The sequence below is a fragment of the Felis catus genome, chromosome D3, assembly GCF_018350175.1.
Source record: "Felis catus isolate Fca126 chromosome D3, F.catus_Fca126_mat1.0, whole genome shotgun sequence".
Classification (NCBI taxonomy): Eukaryota; Metazoa; Chordata; class Mammalia; order Carnivora; family Felidae; genus Felis; species Felis catus.
The window spans coordinates 54,705,929-54,732,748 of NC_058379.1; the positions used below are offsets into that span (position 1 = coordinate 54,705,929).

Genomic DNA, 26,820 nt, shown 5'->3' on the forward strand with positions numbered 1-26,820 from the left:
CGCAGTCCATGAGTTCGAGCCCCGCGTCGGGCTCTGGGCTGATGGCTCAGAGCCTGGAGCCTGTTTCCGATTCTGTGTCTCCCTCTCTCTCTGCCCCTCCCCTGTTCATGCTCTGTCTCTCTCTGTCCCAAAAATAAATAAACGTTGAAAAAAAATGTAAAAAAATAAAGTACTCAGATAAGCGAAGTCATATGATTTTTGTCTTTCTCTGACTAATTTCACTTAGCGTAATACCCTTCAGTTCCATCCACATAGTTGTAAATGGCAAGATTTCATTCTTTTTGATTGCCCAGTAATACTCCATTACACACACACACACACATATATATATATGTATATATATGTGTATATATATATATATATCACATCTTCTTTATCCATTCATCCATCGATGGACATTTGGACTCTTTCCATACTTTGGCTATTGTTGACAGTGCTGCCATAAATATGGGGGTGCATGTGTCCCTTTGAAACAGCACATCTGTCTCCCTTGGATAAATGCCTAGTAGTGCAATTGCTGGGTCACAGGGTAGTTCTGTTTTTAGTTTTTTGAGGAACCTCCATACTGTTTTCCAGAGTAGCTGAACCAGCTTGCATTCCCACCAACAGTGCAAAAGAGAGCCTTGTTCTCTGCATCCTCGCCAACATCTGTTGTTCCCTGAGTTGTTAACGGTAGCCATTCTGACAGGTGTAAGGTGGTATCTCATTGTGGTTTTGATTTGTATTTCCCTGATGATGAGTGATGTTGAGCATTTTTCATGTGTTGGTTGGCCATCTGGATGTCTTCTTTGGAGAAGTGTCTATTCATGTCTTTTGCCCGTTTCTTCACTGGATTATTTGTTTTTGGGTTGTTGAGTTTGATAAGTTCTTTATAGACTTGGGATACTAACCCTTTATCTGATATGTCATTTGTAAATATCTTCTCCCATTCCATCGGTTGCCTTTTATTTCTTTGTGTTGTCTGATGGCTGAGGCTAAGACTTCCAATACTATGTTGAATAACAGTGGCGAGAGTGAACATCCCTGTCTTGTTCCAGACCTCAGGGGGAAAACTCTCAGTTTTGCCCCACTGAGGATGATATCAGCATGGGATCTTTGATATATGGCTTTTATGATCTCCAGGTATGATCCTTCTATCCCAACTTTCTTGAGGGTTTTTATCAAGAAAGGATGCTGTATTTTGTCAAATGCTTTCTCTCCATCTATTGAGAGGATCTTATGGCTCTTGTCCTTTCTTTTACTGATGTGATGAATCACATTGATTGTTTTGCAGATATTGAACCAGCCCTGCATCCCAGGTAGAAGTCCCACTTGGTCGTGGTGAATAATTTTTTTAATGTATTGTTGGATCCAGTTGGCTAATATCTTGTTGAGGATTTTTGCATCCACAGTCATCAGGAAAATGTCTACAGTTCTCATTTTCAGTGGGGTCTCTGGTTTTGGAATCAAGGTAATGCTGGCTTCACAGAAAGAGTTTGGAAGTTTTCCTTCCATTTCTATCTTTTGGAACAGCTTCAAGAGAATAGGTGTTAACTCTTCCTTAAACGTTTGGTAGAATTTCCCTGGAAAGCCATCTGGCCATGGACTCTTGTTTTTTGGCAGATTTTTTTATTACAATTTCGGTTTCTTTACTGGTCATGGGTCTCTTCAAATTTTCTATTTCTTCCTGTTTCAGTTTTGGTAGTGTATTTGTTTCTAGGAATTTGTCCATTTCTTCCAGATTGCCCATTTCATTGGCGTATACTTTCTCATAGTATTCTTTTATTATTGTTTTTATCTCTGCTGTGTTGGTGGTGATCTCTCCTCTCTCATTCTTGATTTTATTTATTTGGGTCCCTTCCTTTTTCTTTTTGATCAAACTGGCCAGTGGCTTATCAACTTTGTAATTCTTTCAAAGAACCAGCTTGTGGTTTCACTGGTCTACTGTTTTTTTCGTTTCAATTGCATTAATTTCTGCTCTAATCTTCATTATTTCCTGTCTTCTGTTAGTTTTGGGTTTTATTTGCTGTTCTTTTTCCAGCTCTTTAAGGTGTAAGATTAGGTTGTGTATCTGAGATCTTTCTTCCTTCTTTAGGAAAGCCTCGATTGCTAAATGCATTCCTCTTATGACTGCCTTTGCTGTGTCCCAGAGGTTTTGGGTTGTGGTGCTATCATTCTCATTGACTTCCATAAACTTTTTAATTTCCTCTTTAACTTCTTGATTAGCCCAGTAATTCTTTAGTAGGATGTTCTTCAGTCTCCAAGTATTTTTTACCTTTCCAATTTTTTTTTCTTGTGGTTGATTTTGAGTTTCATAGCTTTGTGGTCTGAAAATATGCATGGTATGATCTCGATCTTTTTATACTTGCTGAGGGGTGATTTGTGTCCCAGTATGTGGTCTATTCTGGAGAACGTTCCATGTGCACTGGAGAAGAATGCATATTCTGCTGCTTTAGGATGAAATGTTCTGAATATACATGTTAAGTCCATCTGGTCCAGTGTGACAATGACTTTTTAGATACAACACAAAGCATGATCCATGAAAGAAATAATTGATAATCTGGGTTTCATTAAAACTAAAGCCTTTAGCTCTGTGAAAGCCAAGGTCAAAAGAATGAGAAGTCACAAACTGGGAGCAGATATTTGCAGAAGACAAATCTGATAAAGATCTGTTATCCAAAATATACAAAATACTCTGGAAACTCAACAGTAAGAAAACAACCCAATAAAAGAAGCATCAAAGATGTTGGGGTGCCTGGCTGGTTCTGTTGGTAGAACATGGGACACTTGATATTGGGACTGTTAGTTCGAGCCCCATATTGGATGTAGAGATTACTTAAAAGAGGAGGTCAAAGACCTTAACATGCAACTCACCAAAGAAGATATACAATGGCAAGTAAGTATATACTTCATATGTCATCACAGAAATGTAAATTAAAGCAACAGTGAAATATCACTACACAGCTATTACAATGGCCAAAATCCTGATTACTGACAATATCAACTATTGGCAAGGCTTTGGAATAACAGGAACTCCCATGCCTTGCTGGTAGGAATGAAAATTGGTACAGCCACTTTTTAAGACAGTTCGGCAGTTTTTTACAAAACTAAACATATACTGGGGTGCCTAGGTGGTTCAGTCAGTGAAGCATCTGACTCTTGATTTTGGCTCAGGTTATGATCTCACAGTTCATGAGACTGAGCCTTTTGTTGGGTTATGTGCTGACAGTGCAGGTCCTGCTTGGATTCCCTCTCTTTCTCTCTCTCTCTCTCTGTCCCTCCCCCACTCACACCCTCTCTCCCTCTCAAAATAAACATTTTTTAAAAACACACAAAAAAGTAAATATATACTAATTATAATATCCAGCAATTATGTTCCTTATTTCATACTCAAAGGAGTTTAAAACTTATTTCCACATAAAAACCTGCACATGGATGTTTCTAGTAGCTTTCTTTATAACTGCCAAGACTTGGAAGCAACCAAGATGCTCTTCAATAGGTGAATGCTTAAATAAATTGTGGTATATCCAGATATAGAATACTATTCAGTGCTAAAAAGAAATGAGCTATCAAGCCAAGAAAAGACATGAAGGAACCTTGAATGCATATGAATAAGTGAAAGAATCCAATATGAAAAGGCTATATATACTGTAGGATTCCAACTATATGGTATTTTGGAAAAGGTAAAACTATGGAATAAAAGATCAGTGGTTACCATGGTTGCCATCAGTGGGAGAAAGGCTGCATAGGGACAGCACCGAAAGGGCTTGAGGTATATGGGAAATCTCTGTACTTTCTCCCAATTTTGCTGTGACCCTAATGGTTCTCTAAAATATAAAGGCTAAAAGGTGATCCCTAATATTGTCATTGTGAAATTTTGAGCCGGAATGAATTTTCTTTGGTTGGAGTATATGCCTACCTAGTGTCTGACTAGTTTATACCAAACTCAGCATCAGAAAACCTTGTGTACAAATTCTACACAGCTACCTAAAAGCAATGTTACTTTGGGCAAACCACTTCACCCCAAAATGTACATACTAGTAACAACTTCACAGTATTGTGAACACGAATTAATTAACATGTATAAAGAGTCTAGCCTATAATAGATCCGCAGAAAACTCTATTTCCTTTTTTCTTTTCTACTAAGTTTCCACTTAGTTCTAGTACTAGGATTTTTACCTGGAACCAGAGGATCCTGATATTCTACTTTTCCAGCAAAACTCCAGTATGTTCAAGCAAAAATCCCTCTACATTCCTGCAGCTTGCACAAAACCCTTCTATTTAAATGTTGAGAAGTACTTAATATCTGATAAAAGCTTTCGAGATTTTCCTTGTTACAATATATTACATTCTTCAGACAACACTGAATGATTTTCTGTTCATTCCATCAATACCATAATTGAATATATATTACCCTTTTATTGATTTATCTCCCATCACTGTGGATAATTTTGTCCTGCGACTTGGCTAATCACGTCTTTTCTGAATAGGTCAGTCACTGGGATTGAAGGTATGAAAAAATTGGGACAAGTCATCTGTAATAGCTGGAAAACTTCAGAACCTGACAAATATCTTGATTGTTCAGGGTGGTTTCTAGTGTAAAACTTATTAGGAATTGTACAGGTGCATCAATTTGAGGAAACATAATTCAGAAATTCCACCTCTAAGATTTCAAAAGGTAATTTCTCAGAGTTAGGTCAGAGGTGGTAATGCTATAATTTCTAGAAGACCTGAATTAAGGACTAATGTTAGGCCAAGATCAACAAATACATAAAGTTACCTGCAAGAAAAACATGATGCCAAGACTCAGAAAACTTTATAGATATTTATTACTTAGTCAATGAAAGACAGTGGAGGTCATTACAAAGGCAGAAACTACAAACTTGAATTATTCCCAACCTGATTTATCTAAGGACTACCTAGAAATTCATTTTTAATTCGTTACCATTCTGACACAGATACACACGTGTATATCACAGAAATTTAGTGCCCTATATATTCAGCTCAGAGATCAGTAGAAGTGTCTAGCAATGTGGAATTATTTCCTAACTTGAGTAATATCTTTCTGTTGCTTCTTTCTGGTTGTGTCTCAGCTACTATAGGGTAGGGAAAGGACTTGATTAACAATACCTCAATGCTTTCAATTTCACTTGCATCAAACAAGGGGGACACTTACACTTTGCCTTAGGTTGGCAAAGCAGGTACAGAAGAGTTACCTCAAATTTGCATTTAACCTATAAATTGCATTTTATGGCATCAGGAAAACTTAGAAAAAAATAATTTAATGTAACATCCTTCTTAATAATTGAATAACTCAGGCTAGTGAAGCCATATAGCTGAACTATTGAAGGTAGGTTGTGACAGCTCTGAGATAAATATGTGAACAAAGGTTTCCTGTCCAGTGAAAAAATTTCAATAAGATTTTTTTTTTTTAACATTTATTTATTTTTGGGACAGAGAGAGACAGAGCATGAACGGGGGAGGGGCAGAGAGAGAGGGAGACACAGAATCGGAAACAGGCTCCAGGCTCTGAGCCATCAGCCCAGAGCCTGACGCGGGGCTCGAACTCACGGACCGTGAGATCGTGACCTGGCTGAAGTCGGACGCTTAACCGACTGCGCCACCCAGGCGCTCCAAGTCCAGTGAAAAAATTAAAACACATTGTTAAGTAGCCAAATCAGTGGTTTATGTATTCATTGATATCTTCAATGAAAAAAATTATTGGTCATAGACAAATGCATATTAGTGAAAAATGTTTTAAAATTATAAACGACATCCACAGTGTTATATATGCTAAACTATATGGAAAATAACATGATTTATATTTTTAAAACAACTTTGAGGTTAATTTTTACTATACGTGATTTCTATCATATTAACTTTGGCACATATCTGGTATGAAAAAACCCACTGAACAACCCATGATAAGGGATATGCATACAATAAACCAACTCTGTTGAACAGGTGGATTCAATGGAGGAACAAAATCTCAGTTTCTCAGTAAAGAAACATTTACTGGAAGACAATCTAAGTATCCTAAATTTAGAAAGCACATGAGAAAGTCTTCACTGAATAAAGTGCTAGTGAAAGGCTTGAACACAGAATACAGATTCTATATTTTACAGATAACTATATGATAATAAGTCTTTGATAAGTAAATGCCAAAGATGGGAGAAGTGTGTGTGTGAGGTGTGATGGACAAAAGTAGCCTGCTAAAGTGGTCCCTTACAGGGGCACCTGGGTGGCTCAGTCAGTTAAGCGAACAACTTCAGCTGCGGTGATAATCTCACAGTTCGTGGGTTTGAGCCCCACATCAGGCTCTGTGCTGACAGCTCAGAGCCTGGAGCCTACTTCTGATTCTGTGTCTTCCTCTCTCTCTGCCCCTCCCCCACTCACACTCTGCATGTCTCTCTCTCTCTCACTCTCAAAGATAGAGGAGGGGCGCCTGGGTGGCGCAGTCGGTTAAGCGTCCGACTTCAGCCAGGTCACGATCTCGCGGTCCGTGAGTTCAAGCCCCGCGTCAGGCTCTGGGCTGATGGCTCAGAGCCTGGAGCCTGTTTCCGATTCTGTGTCTCCCTCTCTCTCTGCCCCTCCCCGTTCATGCTCTGTCTCTCTCTGTCCCAAAAATAAATAAACGTTGAAAAAAAAAATTAAAAAAAAAAAAAAAGATAGAGGAGGAGCCACGATGGCGGAACAGCATGGAAGTTTTTTGTGTGTCTTGCGTCTATGAAATACAGCCAGACCAACACTAAACCATCCTACACACCTAGAAAACTGATTGGAGGATTAGCACAACAATCTGCACAACCTGAACCACAGAATTCAGCAGGTATGCCACACAAAGAGCTGAACTTGGGGAGCAAGAAGCCCCAAAAGGTAAGGAACCACTTTTGCAGGTGAGAGAGGATGGAGACTGGGGAGGGGGGGAGCATAAGGGGAAAGCACCCCTCCCCAAAAGCAGCTGGAGAGAAAGTGGAAAATTGGAAACAGCCGCAGGGACTAAACTAAAAAGGGAGAAAGGAGAAAGGAGAGGGTTTAAATTCCATTAAGACTGTAAACAGGGGATCGCAAAGGCTGCAACTCCGCAGCTCCATACCTGGCGGTGCTCTGGTGGAAGGGTGAATCCCCAGGAACAGAGTGGGGTCTGGGAGGTTCTCAGCCCACATGGGGAAAAGTGATTCCAATGCTGGAAGGACGTTTGGTGGAGACTGTTGAAGCCACCTGGTCCCAGCAGACCCCAGAAAATGGCCACATTTGCTCATGCTGGAACAAGGTCATTAAGTGTAAAGCCTGGTGCCAGATGTGTGTTGTGATTTTCCATAATCCCTGAAAAGCAGCTGCTACACTATCTCATGAACTTTTTCTGTGGCGGGCTGGCACCTGGACAGTCTTGGGGCACTCGCAGCAGCAGGGTCCAGCAGGCATTCCTGGGTGCAGCTGGCATTCAGCCACTGCTCAGTGAGACCCTCCCTCAGAGGGGCAGAACGGGTCAAAGCTGCAGTCCTTCAGAAGTAAGGGATGGGGAAAACAGCCACATCTGAGACAAAACTCGGGAGAGAGGTACTGCCTGGGGCTTGGTCACGAACAGTGAAGAAGCGGGGAGTGGACGAAAGCTGAAGACAGAGGACGGGTGCACGATTGCTGATAGGAGAGAACAGAGTTCCCATACTAGAGACTGGGTAGCTGGGTGACGCCATTTTCACTGCTCCCATGCATACGCACCTACGAGTGCCCCAACAATCCACCCCAGTAGGCTAGCTGCGCCATCTAGTGAAGAACGGAGCCGTTACACTGAGCCCTGCCCAACTGGGCCAACCTCACTCTTCAAGAACACAAGGCTCACTGCCTACTTACTTTATGGACTATAAAGTGCTACATAATCTGACTTCTAGGGGAAAACGAAGTAATTTCACCCCTATTTCAATCTATTAGCAGGTCTATCTATTCAATTTTCTTTTTTTTTCTTTTTTTCTCTCTTTACACTATTCTTTTTCTTGAATACAGAAAGAGAAAAAATTCATTTTTATTTTCAATTTTTATTAAAAATATTTTTCTTTAATTTTTTTACTATATTTTTTCCTTTTGTGTAAATTTTTTTCAAATTCTATCCTACTTCCATCAATCGATTTTAGTCTACTTCAGTGTATTCTCACCTTTTCAAATTTTCAAATGATTTCCTTGTTTTTTTTTCTTTTTTCTTTTTTGTTTCTTATCTTTACTTGATTGAAGAAAGTGAAAAACTTCATTTTTCCCTTCAATTTCTATTAAAAATATTTTTCTTTAATTTTTAATATACTTTCTGCTTTTACGTAAATTTTTTCAAATTCTATTTTACTTCCATCATTTTATTTTAGTCTACTACAGTGTATTCACTTTTTCAAATTTTCAAACGATTTCTTTTTTTCTTTTTTCTCTTTTTTGTTTCTTTTTCTTGAATAAAGAGAAAAAAATTCATTTTTATTTTTAATTTTTATTAAAAATATTTTCTTTAATATTTTTCCTCCTATATTCCTTACTTTTGTGTAATTTTTTTTCAAATTCTATTTTGCTCCCATCATCTCATTTTAGTCTACTTCAGTGTATTCGTTTTTTCAAATTCTCAAACGATTTCCTTTTTTCCCCTGTTTTTTTCTCTAATCTTTCAAACCACATTCAATACCCAGACCAAAACACACCTAAGATCTAGCATCATTTATTAGATTTTGTGTGTGTGTGTTTAATTTTTTAATTTTAATATTTCTTTAATTTTAATTATTTTTGATCTTAACTTTTCTACCTCATTAATTTCTTTTCTCCCTTCAAAATGACAAAATGAAGGAATTCACCCCAAAAGAAAGAGCACAAATCAACAACAGCCAGGGATTTAACCAACACAGATACAAGCAAGATGTCTGAACCAGAATTTAGAATCACGATAATAAGAATACTAGCTGGAGCTGAAACTAGACTAGAATCCCTTTCTGCAGAGATAAAAGCAGAAAAAAATAGATTGAAATTAAAAATGCTATAACTGAGCTTCAATCATGGATGGATGGAGCAGCAGCAAGGATGGATGAGGCAGAACAGAATCAGCAATATAGAGGACAAACTTATAGAGAATAATGAAGCAGAAAAAAGAGGGGGATTAAGACAAAAGAGCACAATTTAAGAATTAGAGAAATCAGTGACTCATTAAAAAGGAACAACATCAGAATCACAGGGGTCCCAGAAGAGGAAAAGAGAGAAATAGGGGTAGAAGGGTTATGTGAGTAAATCATAGTGGAAAACTTTCCTAACCTGGGGAAAGACACAGACATCAAAATCCAGGAAGCACAGAGGACCCCCATTAGATTCAACAAAAACCGACCATCAACAAGGCATATCACAGTCAAATTCACAAAATACTCAGTCAAGGAGAGAATCATGAAAGCAGCAAGGGAAAAAAAGTCCCTAACCTACAAGGGAAGACCGATCAGGGTAGCAGCAGACCTATCCACAGAAATACGGCAGGCCAGAAAGGAGTGGCAGGATATATTCAATGTGCTAAATCAGAAAAATAAGCAGCCAAGGATTCTTTATCCAGCAAGAATGTCATTCAAAATAGAAGGAGAGATAAAAAGTTTCCCAAACAAAAATTAAAGGAGTTTGTGACCACTAAACCAGCCCTGCAAGAAATTTTAAGGGGGACTCTCTGAGGGGAGAAGAGATGAATATGTATATATGTATGTATGGGTATGCATATATAAATATATATAGAGAGATAAATAAATAAATAAATAAATAAATAAATAAATAAATACCAAAAGCAACAAATATTAGAAAGGACCAGAGAACACCACCAAAAACCCCAACTCTACAAGCATCATAATGGCAATCAATTCATATCTTTCAGTACTCACTCTAAATGTCAATGGACTCAATGCTCCAATCAAAAGACATAGGGTAGCAGAGTGGATAAGAAAACCAGATCCATCTATATGCTGTCTATAAAAACCCACTTTAGACCTAAAGACACCTTCAGATTGAAAATAAGGGGATGGAGAACCATCTATCATACTAATGGTCAACAAAAGAAAGCCGGAGTAGCCATACTCATATCAGACAATGTAGACTTTACAATAAAGACTGTATCAAGAGATGCAGAAGGGCATTATATCATAATGAAGGGGTCTTATCCACCAAGTAGACCTAATTGTAAACATTTATGTGCCAAAGGTGGGAGCACCCAAATATATCAATCAATTAATCACAAACATAAAGAAACTCATTGATAGTAATACCATAATAGTAGGAGACTTCAACACCACACTCACAGCACTGGACAGATCATCTAATCAAAAAATCAACAAGGAAACAATGGCTTTGAATCACACACTGGACCATATGGACTTAACACATATATTCAGAACATTTCATCCTAAAGCAGCAGAATATACATTCTTCTCCAGTGCACATAGAACATTTTCCAGAATAGACCATATACTGGGACACAAATCAGCCCTAAGTAAGTACAAAAAGATTGAGATCAAACCGTCCATATTTTCAGACCACAAAGCTATGAAACTCAAAATCAACCACAAGGAAAATTTTGGAAAGGTAACAAATACTTGCAGACTAAAGAACATCCTACTAAAGAATTACTAGGCTAATCAAGAAGTTAAAGACGAAATTAAAAAGTTTATAGAAGTCAATGAGAATGATAGCACCACAACCCAAAACCTCTGGGACACAGCAAAGGCAGTCATAAGAGGAATGTATTTAGCAATCCAGGCCTTCCTAAAGAAGGAAGAAAGACCTTAGATACACAACCTAATCTTACACCTTAAAGAGCTGGAAAAAGAACAGCAAATAAAACCCAAAACTAGCAGGGGTGCCTGGGTGGCTCAGTCGGTTAAGCAGCCAACTATGACTCAGGTCATGATCTCACGGGCTGTGAGTTCGAGCCCCGCGTCGGGCTCTGTGCTGACAGCTCAGAGTTGGAGCCTGATTCAGATTCTGTGTCTCCCTCTCTCTGACCCTCCCCTGTTCATTCTCTGTCTCTCCCTGTCTCAAAAATAAATAAAATCATTTTAAAAATTTAAAAAAAAAAACCCAAACTAGCAAAAGACAGGAAATAACGAAGATTAGAGCAGAAATTAGTGCTACTGAAACCAAAAAAACAGTGTATCAATGTAACCAGAAGCTGGTTCCTTGAAATAATTACAAAATTGATAAGCCACTGGCCAGTTTGATCAAAAAGAAAAAGGAAGGGACCCAAATAAATAAAATCAAGAATGAGAGAGGAGAGATCACCACCAACACAGCAGAGATAAAAACAATAATAAAAGAATACTATGAGAAAGTATACGCCAATGAAATGGGCAATCTGGAAGAAATGGACAAATTCCTAGAAACAAATACACTACCAAAACTGAAACAGGAAGAAATAGAAAATTTGAAGAGACCCATGACCAGTAAAGAAACCGAAATTGTAATAAAAAAATCTGCCAAAAAACAAGAGTCCATGGCCAGATGGCTTTCCAGGGAAATTCTACCAAACGTTTAAGGAAGAGTTAACACCTATTCTCTTGAAGCTGTTCCAAAAGATAGAAATGGAAGGAAAACTTCCAAACTCTTTCTGTGAAGCCAGCATTACCTTGATTCCAAAACCAGAGACCCCACTGAAAATGAGAACTGTAGACATTTTCCTGATGACTGTGGATGCAAAAATCCTCAACAAGATATTAGCCAACTGGATCCAACAATACATTAAAAAAATTATTCACCACGACCAAGTGGGACTTCTACCTGGGATGCAGGGCTGGTTCAATATCTGCAAAACAATCAATGTGATTCATCACATCAGTAAAAGAAAGGACAAGAGCCATAAGATCCTCTCAATAGATGGAGAGAAAGCATTTGACAAAATACAGCATCCTTTCTTGATAAAAACCCTCAAGAAAGTTGGGATAGAAGGATCATACCTGGAGATCATAAAAGCCATATATCAAAGATCCCATGCTGATATCATCCTCAGTGGGGCAAAACTGAGAGTTTTCCCCCTGAGGTCTGGAACAAGACAGGGATGTTCACTCTCGCCACTGTTATTCAACATAGTATTGGAAGTCTTAGCCTCAGCCATCAGACAACACAAAGAAATAAAAGGCAACCGATGGAATGGGAGAAGATATTTACAAATGACATATCAGATAAAGGGTTAGTATCCCAAGTCTATAAAGAACTTATCAAACTCAACAACCCAAAAACAAATAATCCAGTGAAGAAACGGGCAAAAGACATGAATAGACACTTCTCCAAAGAAGACATCCAGATGGCCAACCAACACATGAAAAATGCTCAACATCACTCATCATCAGGGAAATACAAATCAAAACCACAATGAGATACCACCTTACACCTGTCAGAATGGCTACCGTTAACAACTCAGGGAACAACAGATGTTGGCGAGGATGCAGAGAACAAGGCTCTCTTTTGCACTGTTGGTGGGAATGCAAGCTGGTTCAGCTACTCTGGAAAACAGTATGGAGGTTCCTCAAAAAACTAAAAACAGAACTACCCTGTGACCCAGCAATTGCACTACTAGGCATTTATCCAAGGGAGACAGGTGTGCTGTTTCGAAGGGACACATGCACCCCCATGTTTATGGCAGCACTGTCAACAATAGCCAAAGTATGGAAAGAGTCCAAATGTCCATCGATGGATGAATGGATAAAGAAGATGTGATATATATATTTATATATATATATATATATATATATATATATATATATATATATATATAATGGAATATTACTGGGCAATCAAAAAGAATGAAATCTTCCCATTTGCAACTACATGGATGGAACTGGAGGGTATTATGCTAAGTGAAATTAGTCAGTCAGAGAAAGACAAAAATCATATACCTCACTCATATGAGGACTTTAAGAGACAAAACAGGTGAACACAAGGGAAGGGAAGCAAAAATAATATAAAAACAGGGAGGGGGACAAAACAGAAGAGACTCATAAATATGGAGAACAAACTGAGAGTTATGGGAGGGGTTGTAGGAGGGGGATGGACTAAATGGGTAAGCGGCACTAAGTATCTACTCCTGAAATCATTGTTGCTGTATATGCTAATTTGGATGTAAATTTTAAAAATAAAAAATAAAACAAGTTAATAAAAATAAACAAACAAACAAACATATTTCACTTAGCATAATACCCTCCAGTTCCATCCATGTTGCTGCAAGTGGCAGGATTTCTTTTTTTTTTTTAATTTTTTTTTAATGTTTTTATTTATTTTTGAGACAGAGAGAGACAGAGCGTGAGTGGGGGAGCGGCAGAGAGAGAAGGATACACAGAATCCAAAGCAGGCTCCAGGCTCCGAGCTGTCAGAACAGAGCTCAACACGGGGCTCAAACCCACAAACTGTGAGATCATGACCTGAGCTGAAGTCGGACGCTCAACTGACTGAGCCACCCAGGCGCCCCCATAAGAGACTCTGAAATACAGAGACCAAACTGAGGGTTGAAGGTGGGGGGCAGAGAGGGGAAAATTGGTGAAGGGCACTTGGTGGGATGAGCGCTAGGTGTTGTATGTAAGCGATGAATCACGGGAATCTAGCCCCCAAACCAAGAGCACAGGGTATACACTGTATGTTAGCCAACTGGATAACAAATTAAATTAAAAATAAATAAATAAATAAGTAAACAAACAAACATAAAGTGGCCCCTTACATGTGGCAAAATGGAGTAGCCTTTGCCAGTGTCTATGCCAAATGGCATGGAGTGGCTATTTATCATATTTCTCACTTAGGAATAGGTTTGAGGCCTATGAGCAGTTCTTTCCACAGCACTGTAGTCTACTAATTATGTGGTACTCAGGAATTCAGTAACTTGCAGGCTTCCCTTTTCTTATATTACACAGGGTGCAAGGGCACTTCCCAGCATCCCTTCTTCCAACCATAGACAAGAACTCTTATACAGTATATATACAGCATGAGTTCAAACCAAGCACCACTATTCTGGTGACCAAGGTAGTTTAAAGTCAGTAAGAGCAAAAAGCAGACGTAAGTGTTGGTTAGCTACACTGAGCCTTATTCCTCTTCCATTTATTCTGGGCCTCTGAAGACAAACGATTTTATTCAGATTTACCAGAAGGAGGAATTTGTTTTAAAAGACTAGTATAGTTTAAATTAAAATCAAATTATCATCAATAAATCAATAAAATTCAGGTTAATCACCCCCCCTTTTTTTTTTTTTACAACTTAGAAGAACACAAAGATACAAACCTTGAATTTTCTTCTCACTTCTGCTATTTTGTCCTCTAATTCCTCTGTTTTAAATTTGGTTAGGTGGAAAATAGCACCAAGGTGATAAGCTTGCCTGTAGAGTTGCTTAATAAATTCATCATTTTTTCCCCTTAGTTTCATCAAAGATTGGATTTCAGACTCAAACTCTGATTTTTTTCTTATACTATAAAAAACAAAGCAAAAGAATTGACAAGATTATTCCAAGAAGATATATATTGAGGCAAATATATGTAATAGTAGTAAAAAAGGAACAAAGTCATATTTTATGTTGCCTAAAATATAAAATAACCAGATACTTAACTAAATCTTGAATATAAAAAATATGACCTAAAATTCCATTTATTTTCCTGCTTTTCCTGTTGGCTGCTCTCAATTGTCAGGCTGTGCTCAATCTCAGAAGGATAAGTGTATCAATAAGAAAGGCAGGTACCTCAAATGCTCAGTTTTCAGAACATTCATCCCTTCCTTCTAAAACAATCCATTCTTTCTAATCTTATATAAATTATTATTAATAATAATCAAGTATGAGAAAAATCCAGTCCATGAAAAAGAGAAACAAAAGAAAACCAAAAACTAAAAGCATTCAAAAAGAAAACCCCCAGCTAAGGAAAAGAGTCAATAGAAGAAAAGAGTGAAGACATTAATATCATTTTGAGATTGGATACCAACTTTTTCAGATACACACACTGAGGCATCCAATGTAAAAAGCATACATTCACAAATGAGGTAACCAAGAAACTAGCCAAAGGTATTCCACCAGATGTGCTACCTGGGCAAGGTCCACTGCGTCACAGCAGGGGTTTTTGAGTTGTACTTGTTTGTGAAAGCACCAACTTACCATTGAAGTCTATAGGTTTATAGAAAGGTACGAACTATGATTGGGAAGAAAAGACAAGAGACTGAGAACTCAACCAGTAGGAAAAGAAGAAATTTTTTTAAAAATGAAATAAATTAAAATAGAAACACAACATACAAAAAGCAGTTCTAAAAGGGAAGTTGATAATAACAAATGCCTCCATTAAGAAAAAGGAAAGATTTCAAACCACATAACTTTACATCTCAAAGACCTAGAAAAATAAGAACAAACTAAGCCCAAAGTTAGGAGGAGAGAAGCAATAACAACAATCAGAACTGAAACAATTGCATTAAGCCAAAAACTATAGAAGAGATCAACAACAAAAAAGCATGGTTTTTAAAACATATGTAAACAAAGCTGACAAAACTTTACACGAAAAAAAGAAAGAGAAAACTCACATAAATAAAATCAGAAATAAAAAGGGCCACATTACAACTGACAACTTAGAAATACAAACTACTAGGAATAATTATATGCCAACAAATTGGATACCCTAGAAGAAATACATTCCTAGAAACACACAATCTACCAAGACTGAATCATGAAAAATTAGACAATCTGAACAGGCCAAGAATGAATAGGAAAACTGAACCAGTAATCAAAAACTCCTAATTAAAAAAACACTCAACCTGATAGCTTTATTGATGAATTCTACCAAACATTTAAAGAATAATTAATGCCAATTGTTCTCAAACTCTTCTAAAAAACTGAAGAGGATGGAAAGCTTCCAAACTCAATTTAAGAGGCCAGTATTACCCTGATACCAAAGCCAGATGAAGACATTACAAGAAAAGAAAATTATAGACCAATATCCCTGATCACTATAGATGCAACAAAATATAGATCTTCAACAAAATCCTACCAATCTGAATTCAACAACAAATTAGGTTCAAATACATAAATCAATAAATGTGATACACCACTTTAGTAGAATCAAGGATAAAAATGTGATAATCTCAATAGATGCAGAAAAAGCATTTGACAAAATTCAACATCAATTCATGATAAAAACTCTCAAAAATTGTATATACAGGGAGTGTACTTTAACATAATAAAGGCCATGGATGAATAACAAGTCCACAGTTAACATCATACTCTATAAAAAGCTGAAGATTTTTCTTCTAACATGAGGAAAAAGCCAAAGGTGCCCACTCTTAACCATATCTATTCAACATAGTACTAGAAGTCTCAGAGTATTTAGGCAAGAAAAAGAAGTAAAAGGTATCCAAATCAGAAAGGAATAGCTAAAATTTTCTGGTTGCAGATGACATGATCTTATATAGAAAGAACCTTAGGGGCGCCTGGGTGGCTCAGTTGGTTGAGCGGCCGGCTTGGGCTCAGGTCATGATCTCGCGGTCCGTGAGTTCAAGCTCCGCGTCGGGCTCTGTGCTGACAGCTCAGAGTCTGGAGCCTGTTTCAGATTCTGTGTCTCCCTCTCTCTGCCCTTCCCCCATTCATGCTCTGTCTCTCTCTGTCTCAAAAATAAATAAACGTTAAAATTAAAAAAAAAAAAGAACCTTAAAACCTCCATCAAAAAAAAAAAAACTATTAGAACTAATACATAAATTCAGTAAAGCTGCAGAAAACAAAATCAATATACAAAAATCTGCTGCCTTTCTATATACTAACAATGAACTATATGAAAAAATTAAAACAATCTCATTTACAATAGCATCAAAAATAAAATATGTAGGAATAAATTTAATCAAGGATGTGAAAGAAAGATCTATACACTGACACTAAATATAAAACATTGATGAAAGAGATTCAGGAAGACAAAGCTATGGAAGGATATCCTGTGTGTTCATGGATTGGTATAATTAATAATGTTAAAATGTATATGCTGCCCAAAGTAATCTAGAGATTCAATGCAATCTCTATGAAAATTCCAGAGGCATTTTTCACAGAGACAGAAAAAAAATCCTAATATTTGTATAGAGCCACAAAATACCCCAAAAATCCAAAGCAATCTTGAGAAAAGAAGAACAAAGCTGGAGGTATCACCCTTCCTTATTTCAAATAGTATTACAAACTATAGTAATCAAAGCAGTATGGTACTGGCATGACAAACAGACACACAAACCAGTAGAACACAATGAAGAACCCAGAAAAAAAAAAAAAAAACTTTGACAAGGATGCCAACAACACACAGTGGAGAAAGAATCATCTCTTCAGTAAATGGTGTGGGGAAAAGTAGACAGCTACATGCAAAAGAATGAAACTGGACCCTTATCTTACACTGCTGACAAAAATTAAATTGAAAAGGATTAAGGAATTAAATGCAAAAGCTAAAACTATAAAACTCCCAGAAGAAACACAGCGAAAAGTCTCCTTGACATTTGTCTTGGCAATTATTTTTTGCCTTTGACACCAAAAGCACAGGAAACAAAGTAAAAAATCAACAAGTGGAATAACATTGAATTAAAAACCTACCGCACAGAAAAAAAAATCAACAAATTGAAAAGGCAACCTACTTAGTGAAAGAAAATATATTTCAAACCATATGTGGTAAGACATTAATATCCCAAATATATAAGGAAATTATATAGCTCAGTAGGTAAAATCTAAAATACTCAACTAAAGAATGGGCAAAGGACCTGAATAGACATTTTTCCCAAAGACATAAAAATGGCAACTACGTGAAAAAGATGCTCAACATCACTATCTCCAAGGAAATGCAATTCAAAAACGTGATGAGATACCACCTCCCATCAGTTAGGATGGCTTTTATCAAAAAGACAGAAAATGCTCCAAGGATGTGGAGAAAGGGAACTCTTGTATACTGTTGGTGGGAATGTAAAATGGTATACCCATTATGGGTCACAGTCTAGGGGTTCTTCAAAAAATTGAAAACAAAACTGCCATATGATCCAACATTCACTTCTACATATATAGCTGAAGAAACAAAATCACAAAACCAATTTCTTGAAGAGATATCTGCACTCCTATGTTCACTGCAGCATGCTTCACAGTAGCCAGGATATGGAAACAAACTATCAATGGATAAATAAAGAAAATTCCACATATATACGGGATACTATTCAGTTACAAGGAACAATGAATGAATCCTGTCATTTGCAACAAGGTGGATGGACTTACAGGACAGTTATGTCCAGTGATATAAGCCAGACAGAGGAAGATAAATGCTATGTAATCTCACTTACATGTGGAATCTGAAATAATTAACAACAAAAATGAATTCATAAAAACAGTGGAATGATGTTTAACAAGGGCTGAGTGGTGATGGAAATGGGAAGGACAGTGGTCAAGGTGTAAGCCTTCAGTTGTAAGATAAATAATCTCTGAGGACCTACTGTATAATATGGCAACTACAGTTAATAATATTGTGTTGCTTACTTGAAATGTGCTAAGTGTATAGACCTTAATCATATTCACCACAAGAGAATAACACAGTAATGACAGAAAATGATTGATGGGTGGTAATTATATCACAAAGTACATGTGTATCAAATCATCACATTTTACACCTCAAATATATAGAATTATGTCAAACATGTTTCAATAAAGCTGAAATTTTTTTAAAAAAATAGAGAGGAAGGGGAGCCTGGGTGGCTGGGTCAGTTGAGCGTCTGACTTCAGCTTGGGTCATGATCTCACAGTTTGTGAGTTTGAGCCCCGCATCAGGCTCTCTGCTGTCAGTGCAGAGCCCGCTTCAAATCCTCTATCCCTCTCTCTCTCTTCCTCTACCCTATTCATGCACGCTCTCTCAAAAATAAATAAACAAAAAAATAGAAAGGAAGTATATATAACAAAATTATATCTGAAAAATTTCCAGTACTAAAAGCCAACATGGGTCACTAAAATGAAAAGTCTTACATAATGTTAAACTAGATATATTAAACGCAGAGAAGTACACACCCCCCCAGACATGGAATTGTAAAGTTTCAGTACTCTGAAATGGGAAGAGAAAATTCATAAGTTTTCCAAGAGAAAAAACAGATTACCTACATGAAATGATACCCAAAAGCCATCAGATATATTATCAAGCAAAACTCAATAAATGGTTGATAAATTTAGAGATCTAATGTATGAGATGATGACTACGTAAATTATGGTATCAAACACTTGGAGTTTGATAAAAGAGCAGATTTCAGGTGCTCTCATTACACACACACACACACACACAAACACACACGTTAACTATGTGAGAAGATGGTATGCTAATTAGCTTGACTCTAGTAATCATTTCACTATGTATATCAAATCATCATGAGGTAAACTTTAAGTACATATAATTTTTAAAAAACTAAATAAAATATGAAAGTACCTTTAAATTAACTTTAAAATATGACTTTAGATCTAGAATAGGGTACTTTGAGAAATTTCTTATTTGAATGGATTGAATAGAAAACAGAATGTGAGTTTATGGGAACAGGAATGTTCACTTTAGTTAAGATTTTCTATAAAGAACAGAAGGGTAGAGCTGGGATTTAGAGCTCTATTTTATCTTGAGTTTGCTTCTTTCCTAAGATGAGCAACATTATGTAATGTTCGTATGCTATTAGAGAGAAGTAATAATAGTTCACAGGAAAGAGGAAATAACTGTAGCTACAAAGCCCGAGTGTGTAAAAGCAAATGGCATCCGCCTGGAAAGTGTGTGGGTGATGGGAACTCCACTGTAAAAGCTGCTTCCATTATTAGATTTAATACAGGAGAATATAGAGTATGTAAAGACAGATGCAAATAGGCTGGCAAGAAAAAGAGGTTAATTCTCATTTGACTGCATCTGTATTCTCTATTAAGTTTTGAAAAGATTATTAGTGTTAAAATGAGAATAAGGAGGGCACTGCTGATAAACTCTGGGTGTTGTAGTTAGTGATGAATCATTAGATTCCACTCCTGAAACCAATATTACACTGTATGTTAACTAACTAGAATTTAAATAAAAACTTGAAAGAATGAATAAATAAATAAACAAATAAATAAATAAAATGAGGGTGATGTGGGTATTAGGAGTGAAGAGCGTGAGAAGATGTGAAATAGGGGTCAGGAAAACTGGACACTCTAAAAATTTTTTGGTAGTACTGAATGTCACTTGAGATTCATAGTCACATACTTTAAGTTCTACTCGGCAGCAAATTTATTGCAGTGCTAATGAAGCTTAAATATGAGGGCCTCTAACTGACCCCAACCCCTCGTGAAGTCCTTTGAGTGTCCAACGGCATTTCACATGGTTGCACATTTTTTAATAAAGTTTGTGAAAATAATATATTCTAACCAAAATTTATTATTTTCTTTTTCTAATATAATGTACCCTTTGTCAAGTGGCATTGGATTGGTTGTGGGAATTCGGTATTCATAAGCTTATATTTTTTTTCATAAAGAGATCTCATTCTATAACATTTAGGGCCCACCAAAACAGGATCCACCCATGGTGAGATTAATTAATCTCAGCTGTGTCTTACTGTAGCCACATGCAGCTGTTTGGATCCTGCTTCAGTTCAATGATAGGGCTTTTCAAGTCACAGAAATAAAACTTGAAGGTGATTTAAATGAAGGGTTATTTTTAGTCAGATATAACTAGGTTCTGTGAGAAGAGAAGGAAGGACAAGAAGGTAGGATATCCACATCTAGTAGGGATAACAGACTGATCATCTTAAAGTGTCAAATAATGGATCATCTTAAAGTGTCAAGTACTGGAAAGAGAGGTGTCAGATGTGAGAGAGTAGATTCTTAAAACTGAAACCAGGAGGTGACTCTGTTATTGGAAGTGAGAAAATGTAGGGGTAAAATTGTAAGAGAAGGTAGTTGATATGATATGGAAGAAAAGACTGTTGGGAATACGGAGGTCTAAAAATTGAGAATCCAAGTTCTTACACATACTGAACACAGACAAATTCGGGTTTTGATTGCCTCTGAAGAGAGAGAGAGAGAGAGAGAGAGAGAGAGAGAGAGAGAGAGAGAGAGAACAGACATGGGAAGAGTACTTTATTTGTGAAATTTTAATTTCTTACAAATAGGTCTAAAGTAGGCTAAAATATTGGTGATTAATTTTGAATGGTGCATGCAGCTTTTTATCTTTCAATAGCTGAAAAAGTAAAAGCAAAATAGTTTAAGAATATTCATTGGAAAGCATGCTGTTAAATGCTGAAAAAAATCATATTCTATACTCCTGCAAAGTAACTCAAATTAATAGGCTGGTAAGATATAGCTAAGCGAGTATGAAAGACACAGTACCCTGTGGATTCATTCTAAGTATTCCAGGCTATTTAACAACTTCAATAATATTCTAATTGCTATCTCCACAAATAAATCACTACCCTGTTAACTCTTGATAAACACATTCTATAAAATATACCAGTAAATCTTTATGGTGTTCAATAGCTTTTTTGCTCATTTCCCTCGATTATCAACCCCATCTTTGGATCAGTGCAGTTACAATGGCACTGTCTTGCTTGAGGAACAGTAGAGCATTAGGAGTAGGTATTCTGAATATTTTACAGAGCTTGGATGTAAGAAAATAGTTATACAGAAATTCATACCACACAGTTAACTTCAAGCAAACTAAATACAAATTAATCAATTTCAAATCATCTTAAACAAGTTCATTTTCTTTGATTTACGTTGCTGAAGCCTGCCTATCACATGAATAAGTAATCAAGTGAAGTTGTTTGCTCAAGTCAAATGTCCCATATGTAAAAGGTTTTTTTACATTTCTAAAGGATGCTGGCTCATTTGAAAGACAAAATTACTAATTACACACTGTACTACAAGGTAAACAATTATGCATCATTATCACCAAAAGCTCTTGCAAATATTTGTATGCACAGAGTCATGAACAAAGTCTGTTAACAAATATGGCATCTACCTTTCAGTGTTGCCATTTTTAAAATGAACCACATTCAAGCAATAGATCATATATTGAATTAATTATGTAACTTATTCAAATAGTGTAACAGTTGGAAATGACATCAAATAGTGAGATGGTATTCCAAAGGAATCTTAGAATATATGTATCAGTCCAAATTTGGAAATTTTTGATGACGATATTCAAAAGATGTATGAGTGTCAGTGATTTGCTTTAAAAGTTTTTATTATTATTTTTAGACTTAAGGAAAAAAGAAGCTGGGATTAAGAGAAAAGTGATTTGGGTAATGGAAGAATAAAAAAGAAAAAAATAAAAGACTAAAAACAGAGCTCTTTGGAGAAAGCAGTGGGTATACCCAAATACAGATGGAGAATTAAATAAAGTAATAAACTTTTGACATATTTTCTAAGTTGTAAATGTAATGTCCATAGTCTGCTGTAACATCCCAGATACAGGAATCAAGACTTACCAATGAAGGTAAAGAGGCAGTATTTCTGAGAAAGAACACAAATTTTGGATTCAGACAGACCTACATTCAAATCCTGATTGTCCTTAATGTAATTGGGGTGTGGTGCTTTCATAGACTATTTACTTATATGTAAAATTTGCTTAATAATACCTACCATTAAGGTTGTTATCAAGATTAAACTTAAATAAATTGAGAATAATATATACATTGTACTTATATATGTTGAGCAACATATACAAGTGATTTAATAAATAGATTTTTGCTAATTAAAAAGTATGTAACAGCATGGATCTTCATTACAGTGACATCTGGTTTAATGAAATGGAAGACAATGAGAAAAAAAAGACAAAAAAGGTAAATAACCATTAATATTGCTTTGGAGCAAAATAAGATATCACAAATGACATTAGAATTAAACATATAGCCAGGAGATTAGGAGCACAGAGATACTGAAGCAAAGCAAGAAATAAGGATAACAAATTTTTATATTCAGCTTTCATTAGTTCATTATGTGATTTATTTAACACCTACTGAGAAAAACACAGACAAGTACACAGACACATACAAGCACAGACAATGCCTAAAGCCAGGAGCTTAGCTAAGAGGAAACACAAATAAACAAACCAACAGTAACTGTACATAGTGTGACAAGTCCTAGGAGAAAAGTGTATGCATTCAGTGAGGGTTAGTTAAATGAATACTTATGAGAACTGACTGCATTCCAAGTGCTACCCTAGGTGACTGGGATATAAAGATGAATTAAAACTAAACTCACGATTTATATTCTCGTGAAGGAAAAAAGACACACACACACACACACACACACACACACACATCTCTGTGCGATCATAAGTACAATAATAAACAGAAGTACTTAATACCACCATATTTTGGGGATAGGGGAAGTTACTAAGAGGGAAAGCATCTGGGAAGAGTTAATGTCTGAGCTATTGTATGAATGATCACTTCATCATATTTTTTTTTAAAGCCAGAAAAAAGAGGAGGAGGAAGAGAAGGAAAAGGAAGAGAATTTCAATCAGAGGAATACCAGAGACAAAGATTAAAGTTTAAAATAATATGAGTTTGGATATATTAGTATTTTACTAAGCTAGAACATTGAGATCACAAAAAGGAGTGGTGCAAGATGAGTCTGAAGTTGTACAGGTAACAGATTAAAGTGTCTAATCCATCAGTCTGGGAGACAAGACTTTATTCTATAGTTGGTAGAGAGACTCAAGCTTTTTTAAGATGCTGAAAGGAAATAACATTTCATCCTTTGTAGATAATTTGCACCAGTAATGCTGTATATGATAGATCTGAGGGTGAGCCCTCAGAGTACCTTGGAGTAAGGTAGACTAATTGGAAGCCCATTTTAATATTCCAATTAAGGGACAATTAGCACATGATTTAGGTCACTGGTAATTAAGACAGAAAGGAAAGATCATTTAAACGACAGACTTGGGGCACCTGGGTGGCTCAGTCAGTCAAGGGTCCGACTTCGGCTCAGGTCATGATCTCGTGTTCATGGGTTCAAGCCCTGCATAGGGTTCTGTGCTGACAGCTCAGAGCCTGGAGCTTGCTTCCAATTCTGTGTCTCCCTCCCTCTCTGACTTCTCCTGCTCACACTGTGTGTGTGTCTCTCAAAAAATAAATAAACATTAAAAAATAATTAAAAGAAAGACTTAAAGAAGTTGGTAGGATGCTGGCTATAAGCAGACAGAGAGGCATATAGGATGATGCCTGAAGTAAGTAACTTGGTAGATAACGGTGTCAAGATGTGATATTGCAGGAGAGAGTAGGTATCGAAAACAATTCTATCGGGAGAAATAAAAGATGTGGATAGAGATTAAGAAGTGAAGAAAAATATGACATATGTTAAAATAATGAGAGTAGATACAATTTCTGGAATTGAGAGCAGACCAAGGATGTACAGGGGCTGCAGTTAGGACTCTGAGCTCATCTATGAGAGACAAGCAGAGATAAATGAGCTGCTGTCGAATTCCTAGAGAGAACAGCTTCATAGAGTTAAAGGCAGAACCAAGAGAGTGACATGCTGAATCTCAAAAAGAGATAGCATCAGAGAGGGCATAGACACAAATGCTTGGTTCACACAGGGGGGAAAAAGATATTGCAATAACATGAAAAAAACACTCCGTGAATTTAGAAATGGAGATGTTCATTGTTGTAGTGGTCTTTAAATTAAGTAAGAAAATTTTGGTAGCATTGGAGTTTCAAAAGCCAGACTGCTGTGGGTCAAAAAGTGATTAACAGTCAAGCAAATACTGTTAATAATCTAGCAAATATTGCTAACTACGTGAAAATTTTAATGAGAATGTAAGGGAACTACTGTGTGTTTGTCAAATATACAACTAGAATGAAGACAAGGCCTTCACTTTAGGCTGGAAGAGGGTTGATGGTGAATATAGCCTGAAGGAAGAAAGTAATGAACAAAGATGTCAGAAATAGAAGCTATAAGGATAAACTATGTCCTGTACAGGGCAAAAGGTATTAAGATCAAGAGCACCGATGGACGTGCTAGCCTTAAAGAGGAAGTACCATTTGCCACTTAAATTTAAGGAGTCAGGAGAGCTGTTTGCAGATACTAGCACTGTAGAATACATTTGACAAAATGCATCATATCTTCAACTGTTCCTTCCAATATGGGTAACCTATAGTATAAAGAAAATTAACGTTTTCTGAGTTTATCTTCTTGGGATTTATCATGATGCCTGAATCTAAGGATTCATGCTTCAAAAGACTGTTATCTGCCATTGTCTTTTTGAATATTGCTTTCCCATTCTCTATTTCTCATTCTATTCTCCGTAATACTTAATATTTATTCCATATTTTTGTCTCTTTTGCTCTCTGTACTGCATTCCGGGTTCCTCTTCATGTTTCCAAGGGCACTGATTCTTTTTTTTCCCCCAGCTGCATTTGGTATTTAATTAATAAAATATTTAATCAAAATGAATCCAGTTTTAAGCTTTACGAGTTTTGGTGAATTCTTTTTCAAACCTCCCTGAACTGTTTTGATAATGTTCTATTAGTTTGTTTTGTTCCCTTTAATCATTTTAAACTTATTGAGGCAGATTTAATCTAATACTGTCATTTGAAATTATTGGGGGTGTAAATATACTGCTGATTATTTCTGCTCTCATTCATGTTCTATTTTCCCTTATTGTTTCATATTTTGTGAGGTCATCTTCATTTAATGTTTATTTATTGAGAGAGAGAGAGAGAGAGAGAGAGAGAGAGAGAGAGAGAGAATGTGTGCGAGTGGGTGAGGGGCAGAGAGAGAGAATCCCAAGCAGGCTCAATGCTGTCAGCCTGAAGCCAGAGGCAGGGATCAATCTCACAAACTCAAGGGATCATGACTTGAGCGGAAAACAAGAGTGGGATGTTTAACCGACTGAGCCACCCAGGCACCCCTGAGCTTTAAAAGCTTTATTTGAGAAAATCTTGTGTGGCCTCTGCCTGTTTATTTCTCTAGAGAATATTTATCAAGGTAAGATCACTTTTTAAAATGATAATTTCTTGGTTGGGGCCTTACAAGATCACCTAGATGGTATAAATGAAAACATCAAACAAGTGTCAAAAATAGCCATACCATTCTCTTGTTTCCTACCCAGGTTCCAGGCTTAGACAGACACACTTTCTTATCTCTGCCTTTGCTTGTGGGTATATGTTTTCTGCTCTGCCCATTCAAATGCTCTTACTTTGCCCAGTTCCCTTACTTGCACAGATCCATGGCCCATGGCCTATTATTTGAAGACACTAAAATTTAATCACCCTGTTTGCCAAGATCAGCAAAGTCATTTTTCAATTCATATTTTTAGAGAAGCCAAATATCAACTAAAAATTTAACTTACAGGTTTTCCATTATTATTATTATTATTATTATTATTATTATTATTACTATTATTATTTTGCATTGCCCTCTGAGGATTTCCTTTACTTTTTCATCAGCACAATGCGGCATTTAAAGGATGTATATCCTATTTATGCTCCATTTATAAGTGTCTTACAGTCTCTATTATCAGTGTTGCAAGAAAAGTAAACTCTGATTACTTTTTTATCTACATACCCTTTTTTAGACATAGTATCCTGTCCTTTTGTTTAACTTTATGACTCAAAATTTATGTCCTCCTCATTTCTGTGCTATAGATCTATCTAATTTTTACTTCTCATTTCTATTTGAAGAGCTGATAAGAATCTGAAATTTAATATGGCCTGAAGACACATAATTATATCTTCTCCAAAATCCCCCTCAGACTTTCCGCAAGCCCTTGTTACCTCAGCAAGTAGCCTGACGATTTCCTCCCCTCACATCTTATATTTCATCTGTCAAAAGATCCCATTGGTACTTCTTCTAAAATATATCTGAATTCAGCTATTACCATTTTTATTGAAAAAACC

The 26,820-nt window shown here is 36.5% G+C and overlaps 1 protein-coding gene across 8 annotated transcripts in view; it reads right to left on the reverse strand.

Moving 5' to 3' along the window:
- CCDC178 (coiled-coil domain containing 178) overlaps positions 1-26,820 on the reverse strand; it is a 497,365-nt gene that overhangs the window by 338,800 nt on the left and 131,745 nt on the right. For all 8 annotated transcript variants that reach the window (XM_045042044.1, XM_045042043.1, XM_045042045.1 and 5 more), the window contains one exon: positions 14,230-14,413. In XM_045042044.1, the coding sequence (XP_044897979.1) occupies positions 14,230-14,413 (184 nt within the window). The remainder of the gene's footprint in view (positions 1-14,229; positions 14,414-26,820) is intronic.